Raw genomic sequence first — 18,723 nt, 5'->3', positions numbered from 1 at the left:
GTTCATTCGCTTCGCAACGCCGCTTTTGTTGTGGAGTATGACGAATCGTCAAGTGTCTCATGATCCTTTCGACTTGCACAATCTATTAAACTCATCGAGCGTAACTCTAAGCCATTGTCTGCATGCGGAGGTATTTTATCTGCTTTTCCGTCTCTTTTTCAATCATAATTTTCCAAGACTTAAATGTGGAAAACACATCGCTTTTCGCTTCGGAAGAACGCCCAAACTTTTTCGGAAAAATCATCAATAAAGGTTAGCATATAATTAGCTCCACCTCTCGAAGGCACTCTGGACGGCCCCACGATCGAATGGATATACTCCAACGTTTCCTTCGTGTTATGGATTCCTCTAGTGAATCGAACTCTCTTTTGCTTCCCAAAACACAGTGCTCACAGAAATTCGGTTTGCAAATTCCTTGCCCATTAAGAAGTCCTCTTTGCTTAATTACGCCATGCCATTCTCACTCATATGCCCTAGGCGCATATGCCAAAGTTTAGTAATATCATCATCGACAAGGAAGAGGAAGCGGCAATTGCATCACCGAGAATGATAGAACCACCTAAAACATATAACTTGGCAATCTTTCTTTGCCCTTTCATCACAACAAGGACCCTTTGAAATCTTTAAAACCCCACTTTCATTTGTGTATCTGCCCTTTTGAATCAAGAGTACTCAACGAAATTAAATTTCTTTTCAATTCGGAACATGCCGCACGTCACTAAGTGTTCGACAACTCCATCAAACATCTTAACTTTAATTGTTCCAACACCGCGATTTTACATGAAGCATTATTTCCCATCAAAACAACACCTTCAGATCTTGTTTCATAAGTTGTAAACCAATCCCGATTGGGACTCATGTGGAAGGTGCAACTGAATCAAGTATCCACTCCTCGCTTACTTTAGAATCATTGATGAAGCAACTAGAAGTTCACCATCATTGTAGTCTTCTACAACATCGACTTCACCGAATTTTCCGGTGTTTTCCCTTTTGATTCGCACCTCCTTTTAATCTTATTTTGTAGCTTATAGCTTTCAGATTTAATGTGCCCTTTCTTCTTGCAGAAGTTGCAAGTTTTACCTCTGTTTGAAGATTTCGATCTACCCTTAGATTTACCACGAGGATTCCGTTCCTGTGTTCTACCACGATCATCATCAACATTCCGGTCTTGTCTCCCACGAACAATGAGACCCTCTCCCTGAGAGTTGGGTTTAACCACAAGATGCTTCATCTTATCATACGAGGTTAAAGAATCATAAACCTCATCAACTGTGAGAGACTCGCGGCTATATAAAATCGTGTCTCTAAAGGTTGAATAAGACGGGGGCAACGAACAAAGTAGAATCAACCCTAGATCTTCCTTATCATACTGAACCTCCATGGCCTCCAAGGTTGAGAGAATTTCTTTAAACACATTAAGTGTTCGTGTCTGATGCACCTTCCTCCAAACGATGAGCATAAAGACGCCGCTTCATATGCAACTTGCTTGTTAGAGTTTTCGACATACATATTTGTTCTAGCCTCTTCCATAATGCGTGGCGGTTTTCTCTTTCATCACATCCCGCAAAATTTCGTTGGACAAATGCAGATGTAATTGTGTTAATGCCTTTCGATCCTTACGCTTCTTCTCTTCATCTGTTAATGTCGAAGGCATCTTATCTATCCTAGCAGGGCATCCTCTAGATCCATCTGCAAGAAGCGCTTGCATCTTAATTTGCCACAACGCAAATCGGTGTTGCGATCCAACACCGAATTTCATACTTCAAAGACGCCATTACCGTGATCGAGATGAATAACCGGAAGCTCGATACCAATTTGTGAAAAATAAAATAGAATAAAATAAATAAAAATAAAGAACACATAAATTTTACGTGGAAACCCTTTCGGAAAAAAAAAACCACGGGCAGAGGAGAAGAAAATTCACTATGTCGAAAAATTTTTTACTCTAATACAAGAGGAATAGACTATGTCTATTTATAGGCTTGCAAAGCCATATTCTAGTAGGATTGAAACACCTTATCCTAATCAATATAAAATAGATGGAGTTTAATAAGGTTTAAAAACCTTATTCTAAAATAAAATAAAAGAAGTCTAGTTCTATATGGATTTTACTTTTATTTTATTTTCCATCGTATTTTATTTAAATAAGAATTTGGGTCACTTAATTCTAACAGGTGTTCTATCTGGTTCGGAACAGAAGTTAATCTATTGCACCAACTAATTGGCAACATTCGAAGAGCGCTTAGACATTGGATTTCTCCCGGTAAGAAATCCAACATCGGACAGTCAACGAGACACAATTCCTCGAGATGTGTCGAATGATCCCATCAGATAAAGACGTAAATCGCTCGCTGGATACGACCTTTAGAACGCGGAGTGACGGACTCCATTACCGGGAAACAAAAAAAAGACTGTTGCAGCCACTCAAAATCAAACTCTCTAAAGCATTTTTGTAATGCTTCTGGAATGTCTTCAAGCTTCTTGCAACCATTGAAGTTCAAGTGTTTAACCATCGAAAGATTATCCAGCTTGTTCAACAAAGACTTGAGTTCGGGTAAGGATGCTATTGTCAACTCCTCAAGGTGAGTCTGATTTTGCAACAAACCAATGAGAAAATTTGTCACGCTAGATAGGTCATGGATCTCGATTGAACCGATATCGCGACGACTTAGAAACGAGGCATTCTTCCTTGTCCAAATTCGAAGGTTTGCAATTCAATCAACTCAGGGCATTTCTTGAACGTCAAGATTCGCAGACGAGGAAAATTTACCCTTGACTGTTTTCGATGTCTCCAAAACAGGCATCGAGTCAATATCGAGTCCCTCCAACGATGAGAACGGATTAACCCCATTTCCATAGAATTCACTGCTAATGCACTCCACAACATCCATTTCCCTTATTTTAAGAAACCTGAGCAATGGTAGTTCACCTAGAGGTGGAAGATGCGAACATCTTTTACACCGGTCAAGCTCAACCAAGACCAGATTCCGTAAATCAGTCAACCATCCAGGAAGCTTTAAACCTTGATAACACTACAGGTTATCTGTACACTACAGGTTAGAATGAGGTTGGAGACTACCAAGAATGAGTGACCAAAATGACGTGAGAGTCCTTTCCAACCGGGGAGGAGGCATTGATTGAGTATGAATATTCCGATCTCATTACAGAAACGGCACACGCCACGGTACCATCGTAATATTCCGTAACATCTTGAAACAAGGATCTCCAACTTAGCTCGAGGAAAATCCCTTCGTCCTCTAACAGGAACAAATTCATTTGCTATCCATTTCACAACGTTTCGGGAATACCGAGCAATATGCAAAACACTACCTTAAACATGATGATAGATTGTCAACGCAGGTAAGATGCCGCTCTCATCATCCGAAAACTCCCATATCTCACTTTCTTTCACAGATAACCAATCACTTTCCCTATGTTTTAACTGCAACATACTACCAAGAGTTTTAACAGCCAAAGGTACCCCTCCACATTTCTGAACAATTTGCTTTCCATCAACAAATAGTCTAAACGGTATATAGGAAGAGTAGCCATGATAAGAGCAACTTTCTCCATCCGAGTTGTAACAATGACCAGATTACCTTTTGCTCCAACCTTCAATGGCTTCCTAAAACTATCCCATTTTTTTCTTACTTTTCATTCCAAACATCATCTAACACGAGAAGAAACCGCTTCCCCTTCACAAGTTCCATTGCGAAAGATCAAGCTCCTTGAAATCAAAAGGGGTGCCATCAATGGATTCAATGATTGCTTTCATCAATTTTCTAACTTCAATACCAGTAGATAAACATATCCAAACCCTCAAATTGGATCATCTTTCTAATGTTGTTCCCACCCTAATTTTTCTCTCCAATTTTCATAGATGTGTTTAGTAAGAAAGATGGAAAAATTGAAAGTCTTTCCATCCATTTTTGGATAAAGTTGAAAAATGAAAGGAAAAAATGAAACATTTAAAAAATTACAAGGACTAATAGAAGAATTTAACCTTTTCATGTTTTATTTTCTGGATTTTTTTAACCGGATAATAATTCTTACAATTGCAAGAGAAAGTGGAAGAATAAAAAATAAAAAAAATGTTATTCCACTTGTCAGAAACTGAACAAAGGAGGCGTTACCATAACAGCCGCCATTAAAGGTGCTTCTTACAAGCCTTCCACTTTCCTTAACTTACGCTAACTATAAACATAAAAAAAGAGCATCTTTTTTTTTTTTCCCCTTTTCTTTTTCTAGATTTTCCACCTGCTAAAAATGGATTAAAAATTTAGAAGTAACTGATCACAAATTATCCACTTTCAAGAACAAAATTCAGGTAAATCTTTAAAACCAAAATAAATAAATAATTAATTAAAAAGACATGGATCCTTTGTTCAATCATTGCAAATGTAAATTCTCTTTTTGTTCAATCATTGTCAATGTAAATTCTCTTTCTCTTGCTGGTTGAGGAAAACACCATGGAAGATACCCAACATTTTTCTCCTCATTCATGGTACTTTACTCATTATATCTGGTTTTCTTTATGATTTACTTTTAATTTGCAGCTTTGGGTTCTTGTTTGTTTATTGATCTTCAAATGAATTTGTATGAACGAATTGAATTTAGTTTTCGTTTTTGATTTTATTCCCCAGTGAACAATCCATTGATAACAAAAGCTCTAATAAAACTGTCAAAGAAAAGTTCAAAAAGCCTTTCCTAAACATAGGAAGACGGCATCGAGCTGGTTTCTTCGACAAGATCTCGCCTCTCGGTACGCGTTTCTGTGTTCTTTAATGTCGATTTTTAGCTATATTTTTCTAATGTTGGAAATGTGTGTCGTGTTAGATTTTAAGGCATCGTTAGGTGCCGACAAAGAGAGGGCGGTAGAGGAGCCGCCTCCGACGGATGGAACTCTTGAGGATTGTTCAACAAGTGAAGAAGAATCTATAGATTCGAGTATGGCGTCGGTAGAAATAGAATCTGCTGAATCCGAACCGGTTCCTGATGCCAGCACTTCGTCGGCGGACTTCGAAAACCAACGTCATTCGAGCACGAGCATTCACTGGCGTGATTTCTTTCGGACGCGGAAAAAGAGACAAGGAGTTTCTTCTCAAGGCTTGCCTATAAAACCGAAGCTCACTCGAAGAAAGAAGAAAAGAATCAAAGGTGACGTTGTTCCACAAATTTCTTCGTCTCTTGATGCCGAACTGTCCTGTTTTAAATCTTCCTGGAAGAACTTCTCGTTATCGGAGCTTCGGGAAGCGACCGATAACTTCAGTCGCGGTTAGTAAATTTCAGTTCATTGGTTTTATGTTTCCGTATTGCCTCTGAGGCTGACGAACATTTATTCACACTTTTTTTTTTTTTTTTTGTGAAGAAAATTTGATAGGAGAAGGAGGGTATGCAGAAGTTTACAAAGGGAGATTGAAAGACGGTAAGCTCGTTGCCATCAAGCGACTAACCAGAGGTTCACCCGAAGAGATGACAATGGATTTCTTGTCTGAGCTCGGGATTATAGTTCATGTCGATCATCCAAATATTGCTCAATTGATTGGGTACGGAGTTGATGGAGGGATGCACCTTGTTCTTCAATTGTCTCCTCATGGAAGCTTGGCATCATTACTTTACGGTTCGTTATTCCGAAACCTCGAGTTTCGGGTTTCTTCACATGTTCTAGTATTTCAACTTCTTTGCTATGCATATACAGGCTCAAAGGAGAAGCTAAATTGGTGCATTCGATTCAAGATCGCCCTCGGGGCTGCCGAAGGGCTTTGCTATCTTCACGAAGGTTGCCAGAGGCGAATCATCCATAAAGATATCAAGCCTGCAAACATATTGCTTTCAGAGGACTTCGACGCTCAGGTACATGTCAAACCTTGAACATGTACGCCGTAATCTTAGTAAAACAAAGCATTCATTATGCATATATATATATATATTAAGGTTGAATTTCCAATGGAATTGCAGATATCTGATTTTGGTCTTTCAAAGTGGTTACCTAATCAATGGACTCATCACATTGTTTCTAAAGTAGAAGGCACATTCGGGTTTGTAATTTCGAATCCCACTCGGTTTCCAAGCCTTAAAATTATTCCGTGTTGTTCATAAAAATTTTAAACGAAATTCCTTTCGTGACAGTTACCTTCCTCCCGAGTTCTTCTTGCATGGTATAGTGAATGAAAAAACGGATGTCTTTGCTTTCGGAGTAGTGCTATTGGAACTTGTTACCGGGAGGCAAGCTCTCGATAGTTCACAGAAAAGCCTTGTTATGTGGGTAGGTTTCTTGAACTTAAACTATTGTTTATGATACTTGCTATTACTGATCAGTATTCCGAATGGGTTCGGGTTGGACTCTACGTGGTTCGCATACCGAGCTCGCGTATTGGCTCGTGCAGTGAGCTCGCATGGTATTAAGTGTTCACAGGAAGAAGATCTGTATCCTCCTGCGAGATCACATGTGAGATCACACATGGAACCATATAAATACGTGTTTAGTATAGAGTAAAATACGTGTTGATATGTATGAAACTTATTTTAAGATATAACATCAATAAACAATAACCACATCATACAAATATACATCGTTATCATCCAAAGAAGAGAGAGAAAAAACACTCGACAACTAAACCCGAGTATTCCCAATGACTTAAACTTCGGTATACGAATCCTTGCAGGCAAACCCTTTGATCAGAGAAAACAAGATCGAACAACTTGTCGATCCATCTCTAGGGGATGACTACGACTCCGATCAGCTAAACCGTGTTCTAGTTCTAGCTTCTATTTGCATTTGTCCATCCGAAGCGGATCGACCCCGAATGAGTCAGGCATGTCCTTTCATTACACATAAAATTTCTTCCGAGACAAGTTTTAAAAACTTCAGGTTTTTTTATCTTTGATTTGTTTCAATAGGTCGTAGACATTCTTAAAGGCAATAACAGTTGCCAGGAGACGCTGAAACAACTCGAAGAAGGCGATACCTGTGAGGATTTACTCGAAGAAGATCCATGATGTTGCTAAAGAATACAACACAAACATAGTATTTCAATGATATCTACAGGCAAATGGAGGTTCTTTCAGGACAGTGTAATGATGTTTTAAAGTCTGTTCTGTCCTTTGTTTTATAGCTTGCCTTTGGGTGTCTTTGAATTCTAGTTCTTTTTTCAATGAAGTTCGTTGGTATGGCTTCATGTTAACAACGAACCCTAATTTGAGGGGTAATTTGGGTTAGATTATTCGTACAAACCCTAAATTCTTCTAATATTTGTAACAATTTAGATCGTGAAAAATAAAATTGAGTAAAATGAGTTAAATATCTAACATTCAAAATCGGACTTAACTCAATTTACTTTTTAATCATATGGTATATATATATCAAGTTATTTTGTATCATATGAAGAATAAATTATATAATATTATATTATAAATATGTAAAAAATACTTAAATTATTTAAATAAAAGAAAATTATATTCAATTCTAAAAGTAAACACTTAAAGACAATTAATCATTACATTAATATCTTCAGTTAGATGTATCGTTGAGTTTAGAACCCTAAGTAGACTATTGGTGGTAACAGGAGGAAGGTGAGGATAAGTCAAGTCAACATATCTATAAATTTTATTGGTATAACAATAAAATTAGCTCTTGATGTTTATATTGTTTTATCAATTTGGTCTAAATTCTAAAAGTTACAATAAATTTAAATTCAATATTTACACATTTACATAAATGTTACAGGCTAAAACTGTTAAATCATTACCAAATTGACAGAATGTACGTAAACTGTTAAATCATTACTAAATTTATTCATATATCAATCAAAATTATGTACAATTGACAGAAAACATTAACACCGTGATTAATTGTCTTTTATTGTTCACTTTTGAAATTAACAGAATTAAATTGCTCGATCAATTTTAAAAAAATTAATTTACTCAATTTCAAAATTAAAATTAATTTTATTTTCAATTATTTAGAATTTTTTAAAAATAATCTTACTTTTTTATACAAAATTTAACATAAGATATATAATTTAAGAATTATTTCAACACAAATTTTTTATCACTTTATTGATAATTCAATAAAAATATTTAATTTATTAAATTAAAATTAAAATAAAAAATTGGGTGGGAAAAGAAAAGTTAAAAGAAGAGGAGCTTGTATGTATTTAGGAAATTTCCTAAATAATTTATGGAGTGTGTAATGAATGTGTGATGGTAACAATGGACCTAACTCTCCCACTTGCTTTCATTTTGTCAACTCCACTCTCACATGTCAATGTGGTGCTCCCATAATGACTAATATATATCGTTTTATCTATTATTGGATTATTAATTTTTTATATATAAAAAAATTAAAATATAATTACCAATTTTTTATCATTACTTACATGTTAATTTTAAAATATTAGATTATATGTTAATTGAGTGTTAGTTCGATTAGCACAGTATTATTCCTAATATAGGAGAATATGAATTCAAGTATATTAAAACGCATTATCTTCTATTTATAGATTAGAGTGTCAAAAATAAATTATATTCAACATGTAAAATTTGTTATTTAGATTATACTTTTAATTATCATTTTCAAAATTTAAGTTTAAACGATACATCTATCCCTTAAATTTGTCTTGAGTATGGAACAATTTTTAAAATTAAGTAATCAGTATTTATCCTTTAACAAGTACATAGAATATGGAATAAATGAGAAAAATATAAAAATATGCTTATATTTTTTTAGAAATTTAAAATAAATATAATAAGAAAAATAATTAAAAAAACTCTAAAAATGAAAAGAATCGTAAAAAAGAAGGAAACTTTTAAAAATCGAATCAGTTCCAAGTAAAAAAATGACTGGCACAATTGACGTGGCTAATACATAAAGCGAGTAGAGAATGAGCACATAGTCGCGAGTAAGTAGAAAAAAGAAGGACATGAGGAAACGGCAAGGAAAAGGCAGGGTGGTCTGTCTTTCAGACACGATTCTGTCGTCATCTTCCCAAGTCCTACTGACTCCGACCCGACCACCATTACAATTAAATCCTCAATATCATATCATTATATATTAATAAAAGAAAATATAAGAAAATATATTCCTTTTAATAATTTTATGTAGAGATTTATTCCTTCGTATATCTTTGCGTTTGCACCGTCTTTTGATTCTTTGTTTCTCATGTTTTTTGTTTTGTTGCATTAATTATTCCCCTTTTTCTTAATTTTTTTTATCGATTGATTTTTATATTTATTTCTTACATTTTATTTCTTGAGGGGGCGTTTCTTGTGAGCTTATACAAGAACTAACAATGCAAGCAACTGAAGCTGTCAGCAATGGAGTTTCAAATGGTTCTTCTCAGGTTTCCTTTCTTTTTTTCCTTTTTTTTTTTTTACCTTAATATATAGATTTGAGGAGAAACTTATATTTTGCTTCATTTTCCAGAGATGTGTTTCTATATGTTTCATTAAATTAGTACTTAGAAAATGAATTGAATGATTTTTCACTCTTTTGTTTTTTGGGGTTCAATCTATTTTATAGTGTGAATTTATGTTCTTAGTTTTGCTTGATTTATGTTTTTGTTTTTAATCTGAGATTGTTGATCGATGTTTTAGGGTGTATTTTACTAGTTTTTTTTTTCTGGTATTTAAAGCCTTTTTTGGAAGATAATACTTAAATGCTTAGATTTCTTTGTTTGATTATCTCTTATTGTTTAGGGTTTGTGAATTTCGAAGATTTTAATCTAGATTTTGTTTCCTTCATAAATTGTGAGAAAGATATGTATACTTTATGTGTAAATTAGCCGAGATTCAATGAAATTATACATTTCAAAGGTGTAAAAATATGAAAATTTTGGATCCGCTACTAAATAGGCATCCGGTAGATAATCAACTGTTTCTTCTTATCATGTTCTTGAGTATGTTGAAACTATTTAACTGTTGATCTCCTTAATGGTATGCGCGTGCGTGCTGGCGTGTAGCATCGAGAAATGTCTTCTTTTTCTGAAGGGGGGGTTAGGCTGGCGAGTTTTGAGTGATCCTTGTAAACGATATGGAAATCGTGTAAATGCTTGATCAAGTATGCCTATTTTTTGTGTCATGTGTGCGTGCGTGTGTAGGATCGAGAAATGTCTTCTTTTTCTTGGGTTGGGGGGTGGGGGGAGGTAGGTGGCCGAGTTTTTGTGTGGATTGTCATAAATGAAACGGAAATTGAGTAAATGCTTGATAAAGGTTTGCTTTTTTTTTTTTTTTGTCATATGTGTGTGCATGCATGCGCGTGTAGCATCGAGAAATGTCTTCTTTTTCTTGAGGGGGTAGTGGGTGAGTTTTTGCGTGATCCTCGTAAATGATACAGAAACCGTGTAAATGCTTGGTCAAGAATGCTTATCTTTTGTCTCATGTGTGTGTGCGGTGCATGTGTGTGTGTAGCATTGGGAAATGTCTTATTTTTCTTGGGGGCAAGCAAAATGCAACTCGTGTAAATGCTTGATCAAGGATGCTTATTTTTTGTGTCACAAGACATTAATAGTCTTTGTTATCCGGACTCAAATGTGAGTACAGGATCCAGGTGTGTTCAATTTTTCTTTTCTAAGTTTACAATGCATTTAGAGGATCATGTCCTCGTAATCATATCCGGAAATATTTCAAACATGGATACTTCCATCTCCCTTGTGTTTACCTTTTTTTTTTCTAGATCCAAATGGCGGCCTCGTCAAGCCAAGACCCGAAATTTGGACCCAAAATGCAAATTTGGTTCTAGGGAATCCGATTTTTTATTTTACCAATTCAATGTGTTATATGATTTATTTATAATGTTGAATGTTCTCAGTAGGCATATTAAAGAAATTACTTGAATTAAACCCTTATAAAATGTAGGCAAATTCTCCTGTTCCGGAACCCTTAGATAACAAGCCTCCAAGGCCCGAAACAAGTGGTCGTCACTCGGATCTTTCACTTCAAATACCACCTAGACCAATAGGATTTGGTAGTCATAGTGGAAAGGGTTTACTTCAGTCCCAAGGTTCCGGTAAAAGCGGTTCCTCACCGGTAAGCTTCTTACGTGGCTTAAGCTTCAAGAAAAAGGGTATCATAGCTGATGGCGAGAGAAGCTTCCTCCTCACCCCTGACAACAAAACCGGTTCAGAAAGTCCGAGTATGGCTAGTTTTCCATCTCCATCTTTTTGGCAAAGATGTACATCGCTGCCTGTCACACCGGCATCAAATTTGTCCCCGTCAGTTGCCACGCCCGCTACAGAAAGAATGGCTGGAGAACGGAGTAAATTGAATGTATATATCATATACTTCTGACTATTTCCAAGTCGGTCGTATAAACACAAATTTAAAAGCATTTTGAGACGGTTATTGTAAATTTTATGCAGAAAGGAGCTAAGCTTGCTGTGGTTTCGAGGTCCCTTTCAGTTCCCGGACGAAATGTCGTTATAGTGAGATCTGCATCTTTCGATACTCGTAAAGAGCATGCCCCTACTGAGAACAGTGATGGTATGTAGTGGTTCGTACATTTGATGACTAATTTTCTATTTATTTATCCCTATTATTAGATTTCATGTCGGACACGGATGTTGAAGTCTTGGACCAACAATGGTTAACACATAGTGACTGAACTCAGAATTTGGTTTTTTTCAAATATTGACTTCATTTATTGTTGGTTTATTCATCTCGAGTTTTAAGATTGGTTTGCTGTTCCTACGGGATGTGCAGATATTAATCCCGTTACTGCAGAAAGTGATGACGAGGAGATTCCCGAAGAGGAAGCCGTGTGCAGAATCTGTTTCGACGAATGTGATGAGAGGAATACGCTTAAAATGGAATGCAGCTGCAAAGGTGCCCTACAACTTGTGCACGAGGCGTGCGCTATAAAATGGTTTAGTGTGAAAGGAAACAAAAACTGCGACGTATGTGGACAAGAAGTGAGGAACTTACCCGTAACTTTGTTGCGGGTGCCTACTACGGCTCGAAGGAGTAATAGACAGAACATCGATCCACAAAGATTCCCATCAGAAACTGTGAGGTAGTATCAGCTAGTTAATCTAATTATGATATAACATTAATAATTATCTATGTTACTTGAACTCGGATATGGTTATATGTCCGACATGTATATGTTTTATTTTTTTCCCAAAGTTTTTACATATATTTGGAAGCTCCCCATATCCATATCTTGTTGAATATGGCTATTGGACACGAGTACTTCTAGCAAAATTAGCAGTCGGAGCAACATAAATAATTATTCTACAGCATAATACTTTCTTGAGAACTAACTGTTCTTCTCATATACGTACTTCAAAATGCAGTGTCTGGCAGGATTTCGTGGTTCTCGTGTTAATTAGCACGATATGCTATTTCTTCTTCCTCGAGCAACTACTGGTAGGCTGTTTTACCTATATCAGTAACTGAAAACTGGAATCTGATCTTTTTCATTTTGCGGAATTGAATGTTACCCAAGTCCCTGAAATCATTTAGTTACAGTTAAAATATGCAATAGATCCCTGTACTCCACATAAATTTGGAATTTAGTTTCTGGACTTTTATTTTCAGGAATTTAGTCTCTTTATTTTCAGATTTTAAAAATTAGGTCCAGTTGTTAGCTATTATTTTTTTTGTTAAATTTGTTGGTTTGACATTTTGAAATAAAAAAATACTCATTTGATAGCAACGTAACAAAAAAATGACGTTCTAATGAAGTTGAATTTAACAAAATAATTTTAACATGTTAAACCGTTGGACTTGAATTTTGAAATCTGAAGGTGGAAAGACTAAATTCTTGAAAATAAAAGTACAGGTACTAAATTTCAAAAATTATGTAGAGTACAAGAACTTATGGCATATTTTAACCTTTAGTTACTCAACATTATGTTACTCGGACTTGGTTATGTTGCATATGAATACATGTTCAACATGTATATAGTTATTTCTTTCAAAAGGATTTTTCATGTCTTTGAAGGGTCCTTGAAATCCTCAATACTCATATACGAATGAGTTTGATTTTGGTATTGGACACGAGTACTTCAAGCAAAAGAATAAAAAGTCGGAGCAATATAGGGCTAGCATGTGGCTAAAAGAAACATTTTAGCATTATTTAATTGGATTTGAGTTGTCTAGATACAACTAGTTTGCCATTCGAGTTTCAGCACATTATATGTTGAATTCCTCTGACATCCCTAACTATACTTGTAAACTTATATATGTTGCTAAGACTCAGATATGAGTCTCAAATACGGGTATGTTGGAACACAGGTAAGTTTTTTAAGGTTCTTTGGAGAGTTTGTCAAACACAGGTACTTCAAGAAAAATGAAACTATCGAAGCAAAATTGCTTATATTTTTCATCATTGGCTTGATAATGTTGAATTCATGCCTCGTCTGTCATTTTGTAGATTCGGGAAATGAAGACTCAAGCGGTTGTGATTGCCGCACCATTTGCGTTTGCCCTAGGCCTCTTAGGCTCCATCTTTGCCGTCATCTTAGGTATGCCCAAACCTCAAACTTTATATTCTTTTACGAGTTGTAGTTCATCTTAACATCGGCTTCTCTCGGATTTTGCACTTTTGCAGCAATCAAGGAGTATATATGGACGTTTGCAGCTTTCGAGTTCGCACTCGTTGCAGTAATCGTGCACGTATTCTATACCGTGGTAAGCAATACTAACTTAGTGCCTTGTACCAAATCCATCCCAAACCAAAACTCAACGTGTTTTTTATCCAAGATAATTTGAACTACGTGCATGAAATAGTCTTCTGTATCGAGTAATTGTTGATAAATGATGCCTTTATGCAGGTCCATATGAAGGCTGTTTTCTCTATACTGTTATCGGGAACGATAAGTTTCGGGACAGCTATGGCACTCAATTCACTGTATATCCGGTGTTTCGGTTGGCGAGTTCAGGTTGCCGGAAATTCGAACCCGGTGTGATTCGGTTTAGTGACTGGTGGTCCTGCATTTTTATACTTAATACCTAGTAATTGAGGCCTTAAATGTAGATATAATGTTTTTTGCTAAATATCGGATAGCATTAGGTTGAGCTTGTATGCAATGAGTGTCGTATTAAATCCGAGTATCACTATTTAAATTTAAATACGAATCAATTAAATTCAGTCTAATATTTTTAATGAAATATATATAGGAGATTGAGATAATAATTTTAAAAAATATGTAAATTACTCAATTATTAATTTTTTTATCACCTAATTATAAAAATTACAAAATGGTTATATGTAATATGTCACGTGTACCTCATTCTGACATAAAGTGACTAAAAGTGGATGAAACTTTTATCAAAATGATAAATTTACTCAATGTAACATACATAAACTAATTTGCTCATTTTTTTTGGTAGAGAAAATAAAATACAATTCGACTCTTAATATAAAGACCTCTGTAGTGCTTTTATCATGATGATAATCATATATGAATGACAATATAATGAAACAAGTAATTACATAGAGAACAATAGGACGAAGGTGATCATACATAAATGATAATAATATCATGAAACCTCTATGTATAAAGCCGAAAACAAGGTAGAATCGGAGATGCATACACGAATTCGAACAAGTCGAAAACTAGACAAGACTGGTGAGACAACCAGACAAACCTATACTAAGATTTCCCCCCACATACATCTCCCGTAACATGAATCTCAATAAAGAAAGAAAAAAGAAAGAAGCCTAAATACATATAGTATGTTGCATACATTTTTTTTTTTTTTTTGCTGGTGGAAATTTACCTGTGAATTCTCGAAACCGATCGACTGCTCTCAATCCCTTCTTTTTTTGTGTTTCTTCCTTCGACCACATAATCGAAGAATTTGGAAATGTACTATAGGACAAGTAAACAATAGTCAAAAGTTAGATACATGCATTAACTCTTATTTCCGGGGTAGATATGGAGATTGACAGTAACGGATGGTTTTATCGTTGGAGTTTTAATTTTTTCCAAGAAACCGATACGCAATGTCCTCGATTGGAAGAGAAGAATGACATGAGTTAGTATTTAGGTAGCATCGGTCATTACTCATTTGTACCATCAAAGCTACCCATTGCGTTCGCCCGTTTTCTCTCCCTCCAATTCTCACCCCATACTTTGGCCTCCGCAACAGCACGTTCTCTATCGAGAACACGATTATGTGGAGTTTCCCTTGCTCTTGATGCATTCAGTGGGCTGCCTCTATTAGATTCTTGTCCTTCCGAATCATCCGAACCACATTTCCTCCCTGATCCCCCACCAGCGTCATTCCTGATCAACTCAGAACCGGTGCTAGATTCCCTCACCTGATTCCTCTTCCTGTAATCAGGCGAATTTCTATGCGTGGAAGGAGAACCATGATGCCATCCACGACCCTCGGGGCTGTCTAACCCGTCAGCCATATTCCTATCATCCTTAAGTCTTGGATTTGATGGACCGACTCTGTTGCTTTGGTTGCCAGGGGCATTTGGGTCATAAGTTTGTGAGGCTAAATACGTAAGGGCCGTAACCACATCGCGCATTAAAGGCCTTGTAGCCGCTTGCTCTTGCAAACACATTGCTGCAACTGCAAGAGCTTGGTATAATCCACGAATCGGATAACGACCTTGTAGTAGCGGGTCAGCCATTTTCGGAAACTTCCTACGATCTTTGAAAAGCGGTCGTGCCTACAAACCCACCATTTTGAAAACATCAAAAAGAACAAAAAAACTCTATTTAAGTTAAACACAATCATTCAGCATAAGCATACATTTTGGGACAATTGTGGCACAGTAGAAGAAAACAGAAACTTACCCATGCAACCAGATTCTGCTCTCCAGGAGCACGCATATTATCAATGGCCTTGCGCCCCGTGATAAGCTCGAGAAAGACCACTCCGAAACTGTAGACATCGGATTTTAGAGTGAGCTGGCCGGTCATTGCATATTCCGGAGCACAATAACCATAAGTACCCATTACACGAGTGGACACATGGGTTTTGTCACCAACAGGACCTAGTTTTGCAAGCCCGAAATCAGATAATTTAGGGTGATAGCCTTCATCAAGAAGGATGTTGGATGATTTTAAGTCTCGGTATATAACAGGAGGACTAGCTTCATCGTGCAAGTATTCCAATCCCTTGGCTGCACCAGCTGCAATCTTCATTCTCGTATTCCAGTCCAAAGGTTCCTTATCCGGTGGAAGATCTGAAAACAAATTCAGAACAATGTAACCATAGTGGTCTGCCAAAAGTTTGATTCTCTAAGCCTAACTTGATATCACATTAATCACACGGGTCCAAAATAAGCCACCTAAGAGAATACACTGATGTTTAATGCACCCTTAAATACAAAAGCTTTAAAAGTAATCCTAACAACGAGATGTAAATTTAAAAAAGCCAAGCTGACAGAACAGTTTCAAGGATGCGATGGCTCCGTATTTGATTGCTTACTATTAATAGTAAAGATTCCAATGCCAAAGTCTCGGTATCTTACTCTAAGAAGCACAAACTTTTCATCACGTGTTAAAAGACCTCTATAGAAGGATGTATTGTTATACCAAAGTCAACCCAAGCTGCTTCATCAATAAATAACTCGGTTATGAGGCTACAAACTCGGTAATAAGCATTTTTTGTGGCATTTTCACTGCCATAGAGGTACTTTACAATTTATTACATAATTTTCTTTTCAAGTTAACAGTGCAGGTATCATGAAAACCAAAAGACTGGCATCCTTACCATGTAAATGATCCTCCAATGACCCTAAAGGCATAAACTCATAGACAAGGAGGCGTTGGTCCCCATCGGCACAATAACCAATCAGGTTGACAAGGTTTGGGTGGTGTAAGAGACTAAGCATGAGAACTTCAACGAGGAATTCTCTATTTCCCTGAAGGCCATTTCTATCAAGCTGTTTGACAGCAACGACCTGCAGTATGAGAATATTTAACATCACTCGGATACCAAGTTTATCATACAAAGCAACTAAAGTGCAATCCCGTAACATAACAAAACATTTAAAAACGCAGATATAGACATCAGTTTCAAGAATCGGTAACGGACCTGTCCCGTACTTTCCAACCGGCCCTTGTAAACACGTCCAAAACCACCTTCTCCTAATAGACATTCCGGCCTAAAGTTCTTTGTGGCAGCAGCAAGCTCTCGAAATGTAAATGTTTGAGCTGGGATATTTTCGGTTGATCCATTTTTAGATACTGCAGGTTCCTTCTTAGAATCAGAACCACTCCGGGATTTCGATTTGTCTGTTCAAAGAAGTGACTCAGAAACATCAAATGGAATGAAAGAAGATAGACAACAAAAAGAATTACAATTAAACGAGCATAAGAAAAGCTAAATACCACATTCCGGTGTGGCATAAAGTGACCGCAAATGCTATAAAACCGAGTCCTCCAGAAATGGAGAAGGACCCTTCTATCACTTTACCATCTCACACACAAAAACAACCATACTTGATTCAAAATTGATGATTTCGACACCGTATTTAACATTCAAAGTGAAATGAGACGCGCCTAAGGTACTTAACTACATTTTTATATCATATGTAGGAACATTCCATATTCACACTTAATATACATTTACTAGAATTTAGTCCAAATGTTAGCTACAATCATGGATGAACAACAATATAATATGAAAAATTCGGCGTTCCTGAACCTACAAGCAGATCTCTCAAACAATTCCTTAGGTCCTCCCATCGGAGTTATAAAAATTCAAACTAGTTTACCAACAAAAAAACAAACATTCAAAGCCAAAGAATAGATAAAGCCATAAACAATATAATTCAATCAAGCACCTCAAAAAGAATAAACCAAAAGTTCTTCAGATCAACTGCTTATAATCAAGGAAACATATCCCAGCTGATCAAAAACCCACAATTTTAAAACAAACATAAGAGTAAAAAAAAGTAAAATTATGCTAAAAGATGAAAATAGATTACCTAAACTAGCTCTATTAACATGATGAGACTGACCAACTGAGCCATCTTTAATTGAATCCTTGTTGTTCAGTTCTTTAATGGATTTCCCACCATTATTACTTTTTTCCTTGTTTGATGATCCAAAACAAGGAAAACACCCACCACCACCCATAATCGAAATTCAAGAGAAAAACCCAGAATCAAAAACCCAAAATTTAACACAAATTCTTCAAAGATTACTCCAAATCATCCTCACTTTCACCCCCTTTTTTTCACACAACAAAAAAATCACTCAATTTCCCTTTAAAAAAATCCAATCTTTACCGAGTGTTTCCCCTTCAAATCCTCTCTTTTTTTCAGCTTTTCTATGATCTCAAGTGCCCATTAAAAGGAAAAGATCGTGTCACAAGTGGCAGATCAACAAATGGAAGAAAAAGAAGAAAAAAAAAATGCTTGTGCTTTGTGTATGAACTAAGAAGAAGAGACGGTAAGGAAACGAAAAATAATAATAATAATAATAATAATTTATCCACTAATTAATTATCGGAGGCTAAAAAGTAAATTAATTAATTATCCACTAATTAAGCGATTAGTAATAGGTAAATTTATTTTAGAAATTAATTTATCCACTAATTAATTATCAGATGCTTTTGATTGGATATGTCTTATTTTGACCTAGGTTTTTATTAGTGTATTTAGAATTAGATTAGATTGGTCGGTATATCGACTTAAAACAGGGTGAAATATTGATTATTTTAAAAATTTATACGGATCGATTAAATAAAGTTAAAGATCGGTTGAATTGGATTTTATAATATTATATATTTTTAAAAAAATTTATGATATTTAAA

The 18,723-nt window shown here is 35.8% G+C and overlaps 3 protein-coding genes across 3 annotated transcripts; 2 read left to right on the top strand and 1 right to left on the bottom strand.

Moving 5' to 3' along the window:
* The first annotated feature begins 4,120 nt into the window (after positions 1 to 4,120).
* LOC108481766 (receptor-like cytosolic serine/threonine-protein kinase RBK2) lies at positions 4,121 to 7,292 on the top strand. Its single transcript, XM_053025243.1, has 9 exons — positions 4,121 to 4,504; positions 4,644 to 4,762; positions 4,837 to 5,274; positions 5,369 to 5,620; positions 5,699 to 5,853; positions 5,959 to 6,038; positions 6,130 to 6,265; positions 6,666 to 6,815; positions 6,901 to 7,292. Exons 1-9 carry the CDS (start codon positions 4,470 to 4,472, stop codon positions 6,997 to 6,999), a joined length of 1,464 nt encoding a protein of 487 aa, XP_052881203.1. The 5' UTR covers positions 4,121 to 4,469; the 3' UTR covers positions 7,000 to 7,292.
* Positions 7,293 to 8,866: 1,574 nt separating this feature from the next.
* Positions 8,867 to 14,095, top strand: LOC108482991 (uncharacterized). Its single transcript, XM_017786144.2, has 8 exons — positions 8,867 to 9,341; positions 10,855 to 11,265; positions 11,358 to 11,478; positions 11,698 to 12,007; positions 12,291 to 12,363; positions 13,373 to 13,463; positions 13,550 to 13,629; positions 13,773 to 14,095. Exons 1-8 carry the CDS (start codon positions 9,291 to 9,293, stop codon positions 13,905 to 13,907), a joined length of 1,272 nt encoding a protein of 423 aa, XP_017641633.1. The 5' UTR covers positions 8,867 to 9,290; the 3' UTR covers positions 13,908 to 14,095.
* On the bottom strand, positions 13,827 to 18,430 carry LOC108482990 (serine/threonine-protein kinase PBL27). Its single transcript, XM_017786143.2, has 5 exons — positions 17,894 to 18,430; positions 16,999 to 17,198; positions 16,675 to 16,864; positions 15,753 to 16,144; positions 13,827 to 15,625 (listed from the first exon to the last, which is right to left on the bottom strand). Exons 1-5 carry the CDS (start codon positions 18,042 to 18,044, stop codon positions 15,005 to 15,007), a joined length of 1,554 nt encoding a protein of 517 aa, XP_017641632.1. The 5' UTR covers positions 18,045 to 18,430; the 3' UTR covers positions 13,827 to 15,004.
* Positions 18,431 to 18,723: the final 293 nt, after the last annotated feature.

Source organism: Gossypium arboreum, chromosome 1 (genome assembly GCF_025698485.1).
Source record: "Gossypium arboreum isolate Shixiya-1 chromosome 1, ASM2569848v2, whole genome shotgun sequence".
In the NCBI taxonomy this organism is placed as follows: domain Eukaryota; kingdom Viridiplantae; phylum Streptophyta; class Magnoliopsida; order Malvales; family Malvaceae; genus Gossypium; species Gossypium arboreum.
Note: the sequence above shows the minus strand (reverse complement) of the source record. Positions and strands in the feature narration are given on the sequence as shown.

Excerpts from the sequence above, each read along its gene's own strand:
- LOC108482991 (XM_017786144.2), top strand. The coding sequence starts at position 9,291 with ATGCAAGCAACTGAAGCTGTCAGCAATGGAGTTTCAAATGGTTCTTCT. Across the intron at positions 13,464-13,549 it reads CATCTTTGCCGTCATCTTAG|CAATCAAGGAGTATATATGG; the intron begins GTATGCCCAAAC and ends GCACTTTTGCAG. Across the intron at positions 13,630-13,772 it reads TGCACGTATTCTATACCGTG|GTCCATATGAAGGCTGTTTT; the intron begins GTAAGCAATACT and ends GCCTTTATGCAG.
- LOC108482990 (XM_017786143.2), bottom strand. The coding sequence starts at position 18,044 with ATGGGTGGTGGTGGGTGTTTTCCTTGTTTTGGATCATCAAACAAGGAA. Across the intron at positions 16,145-16,674 it reads ATTGGAGGATCATTTACATG|ATCTTCCACCGGATAAGGAA; the intron begins GTAAGGATGCCA and ends ATTTGTTTTCAG. Across the intron at positions 15,626-15,752 it reads AGCAGAATCTGGTTGCATGG|GCACGACCGCTTTTCAAAGA; the intron begins GTAAGTTTCTGT and ends GTGGGTTTGTAG.
- LOC108481766 (XM_053025243.1), top strand. The coding sequence starts at position 4,470 with ATGGAAGATACCCAACATTTTTCTCCTCATTCATG. Across the intron at positions 5,854-5,958 it reads CAGAGGACTTCGACGCTCAG|ATATCTGATTTTGGTCTTTC; the intron begins GTACATGTCAAA and ends ATGGAATTGCAG. Across the intron at positions 6,816-6,900 it reads ATCGACCCCGAATGAGTCAG|GTCGTAGACATTCTTAAAGG; the intron begins GCATGTCCTTTC and ends TTGTTTCAATAG.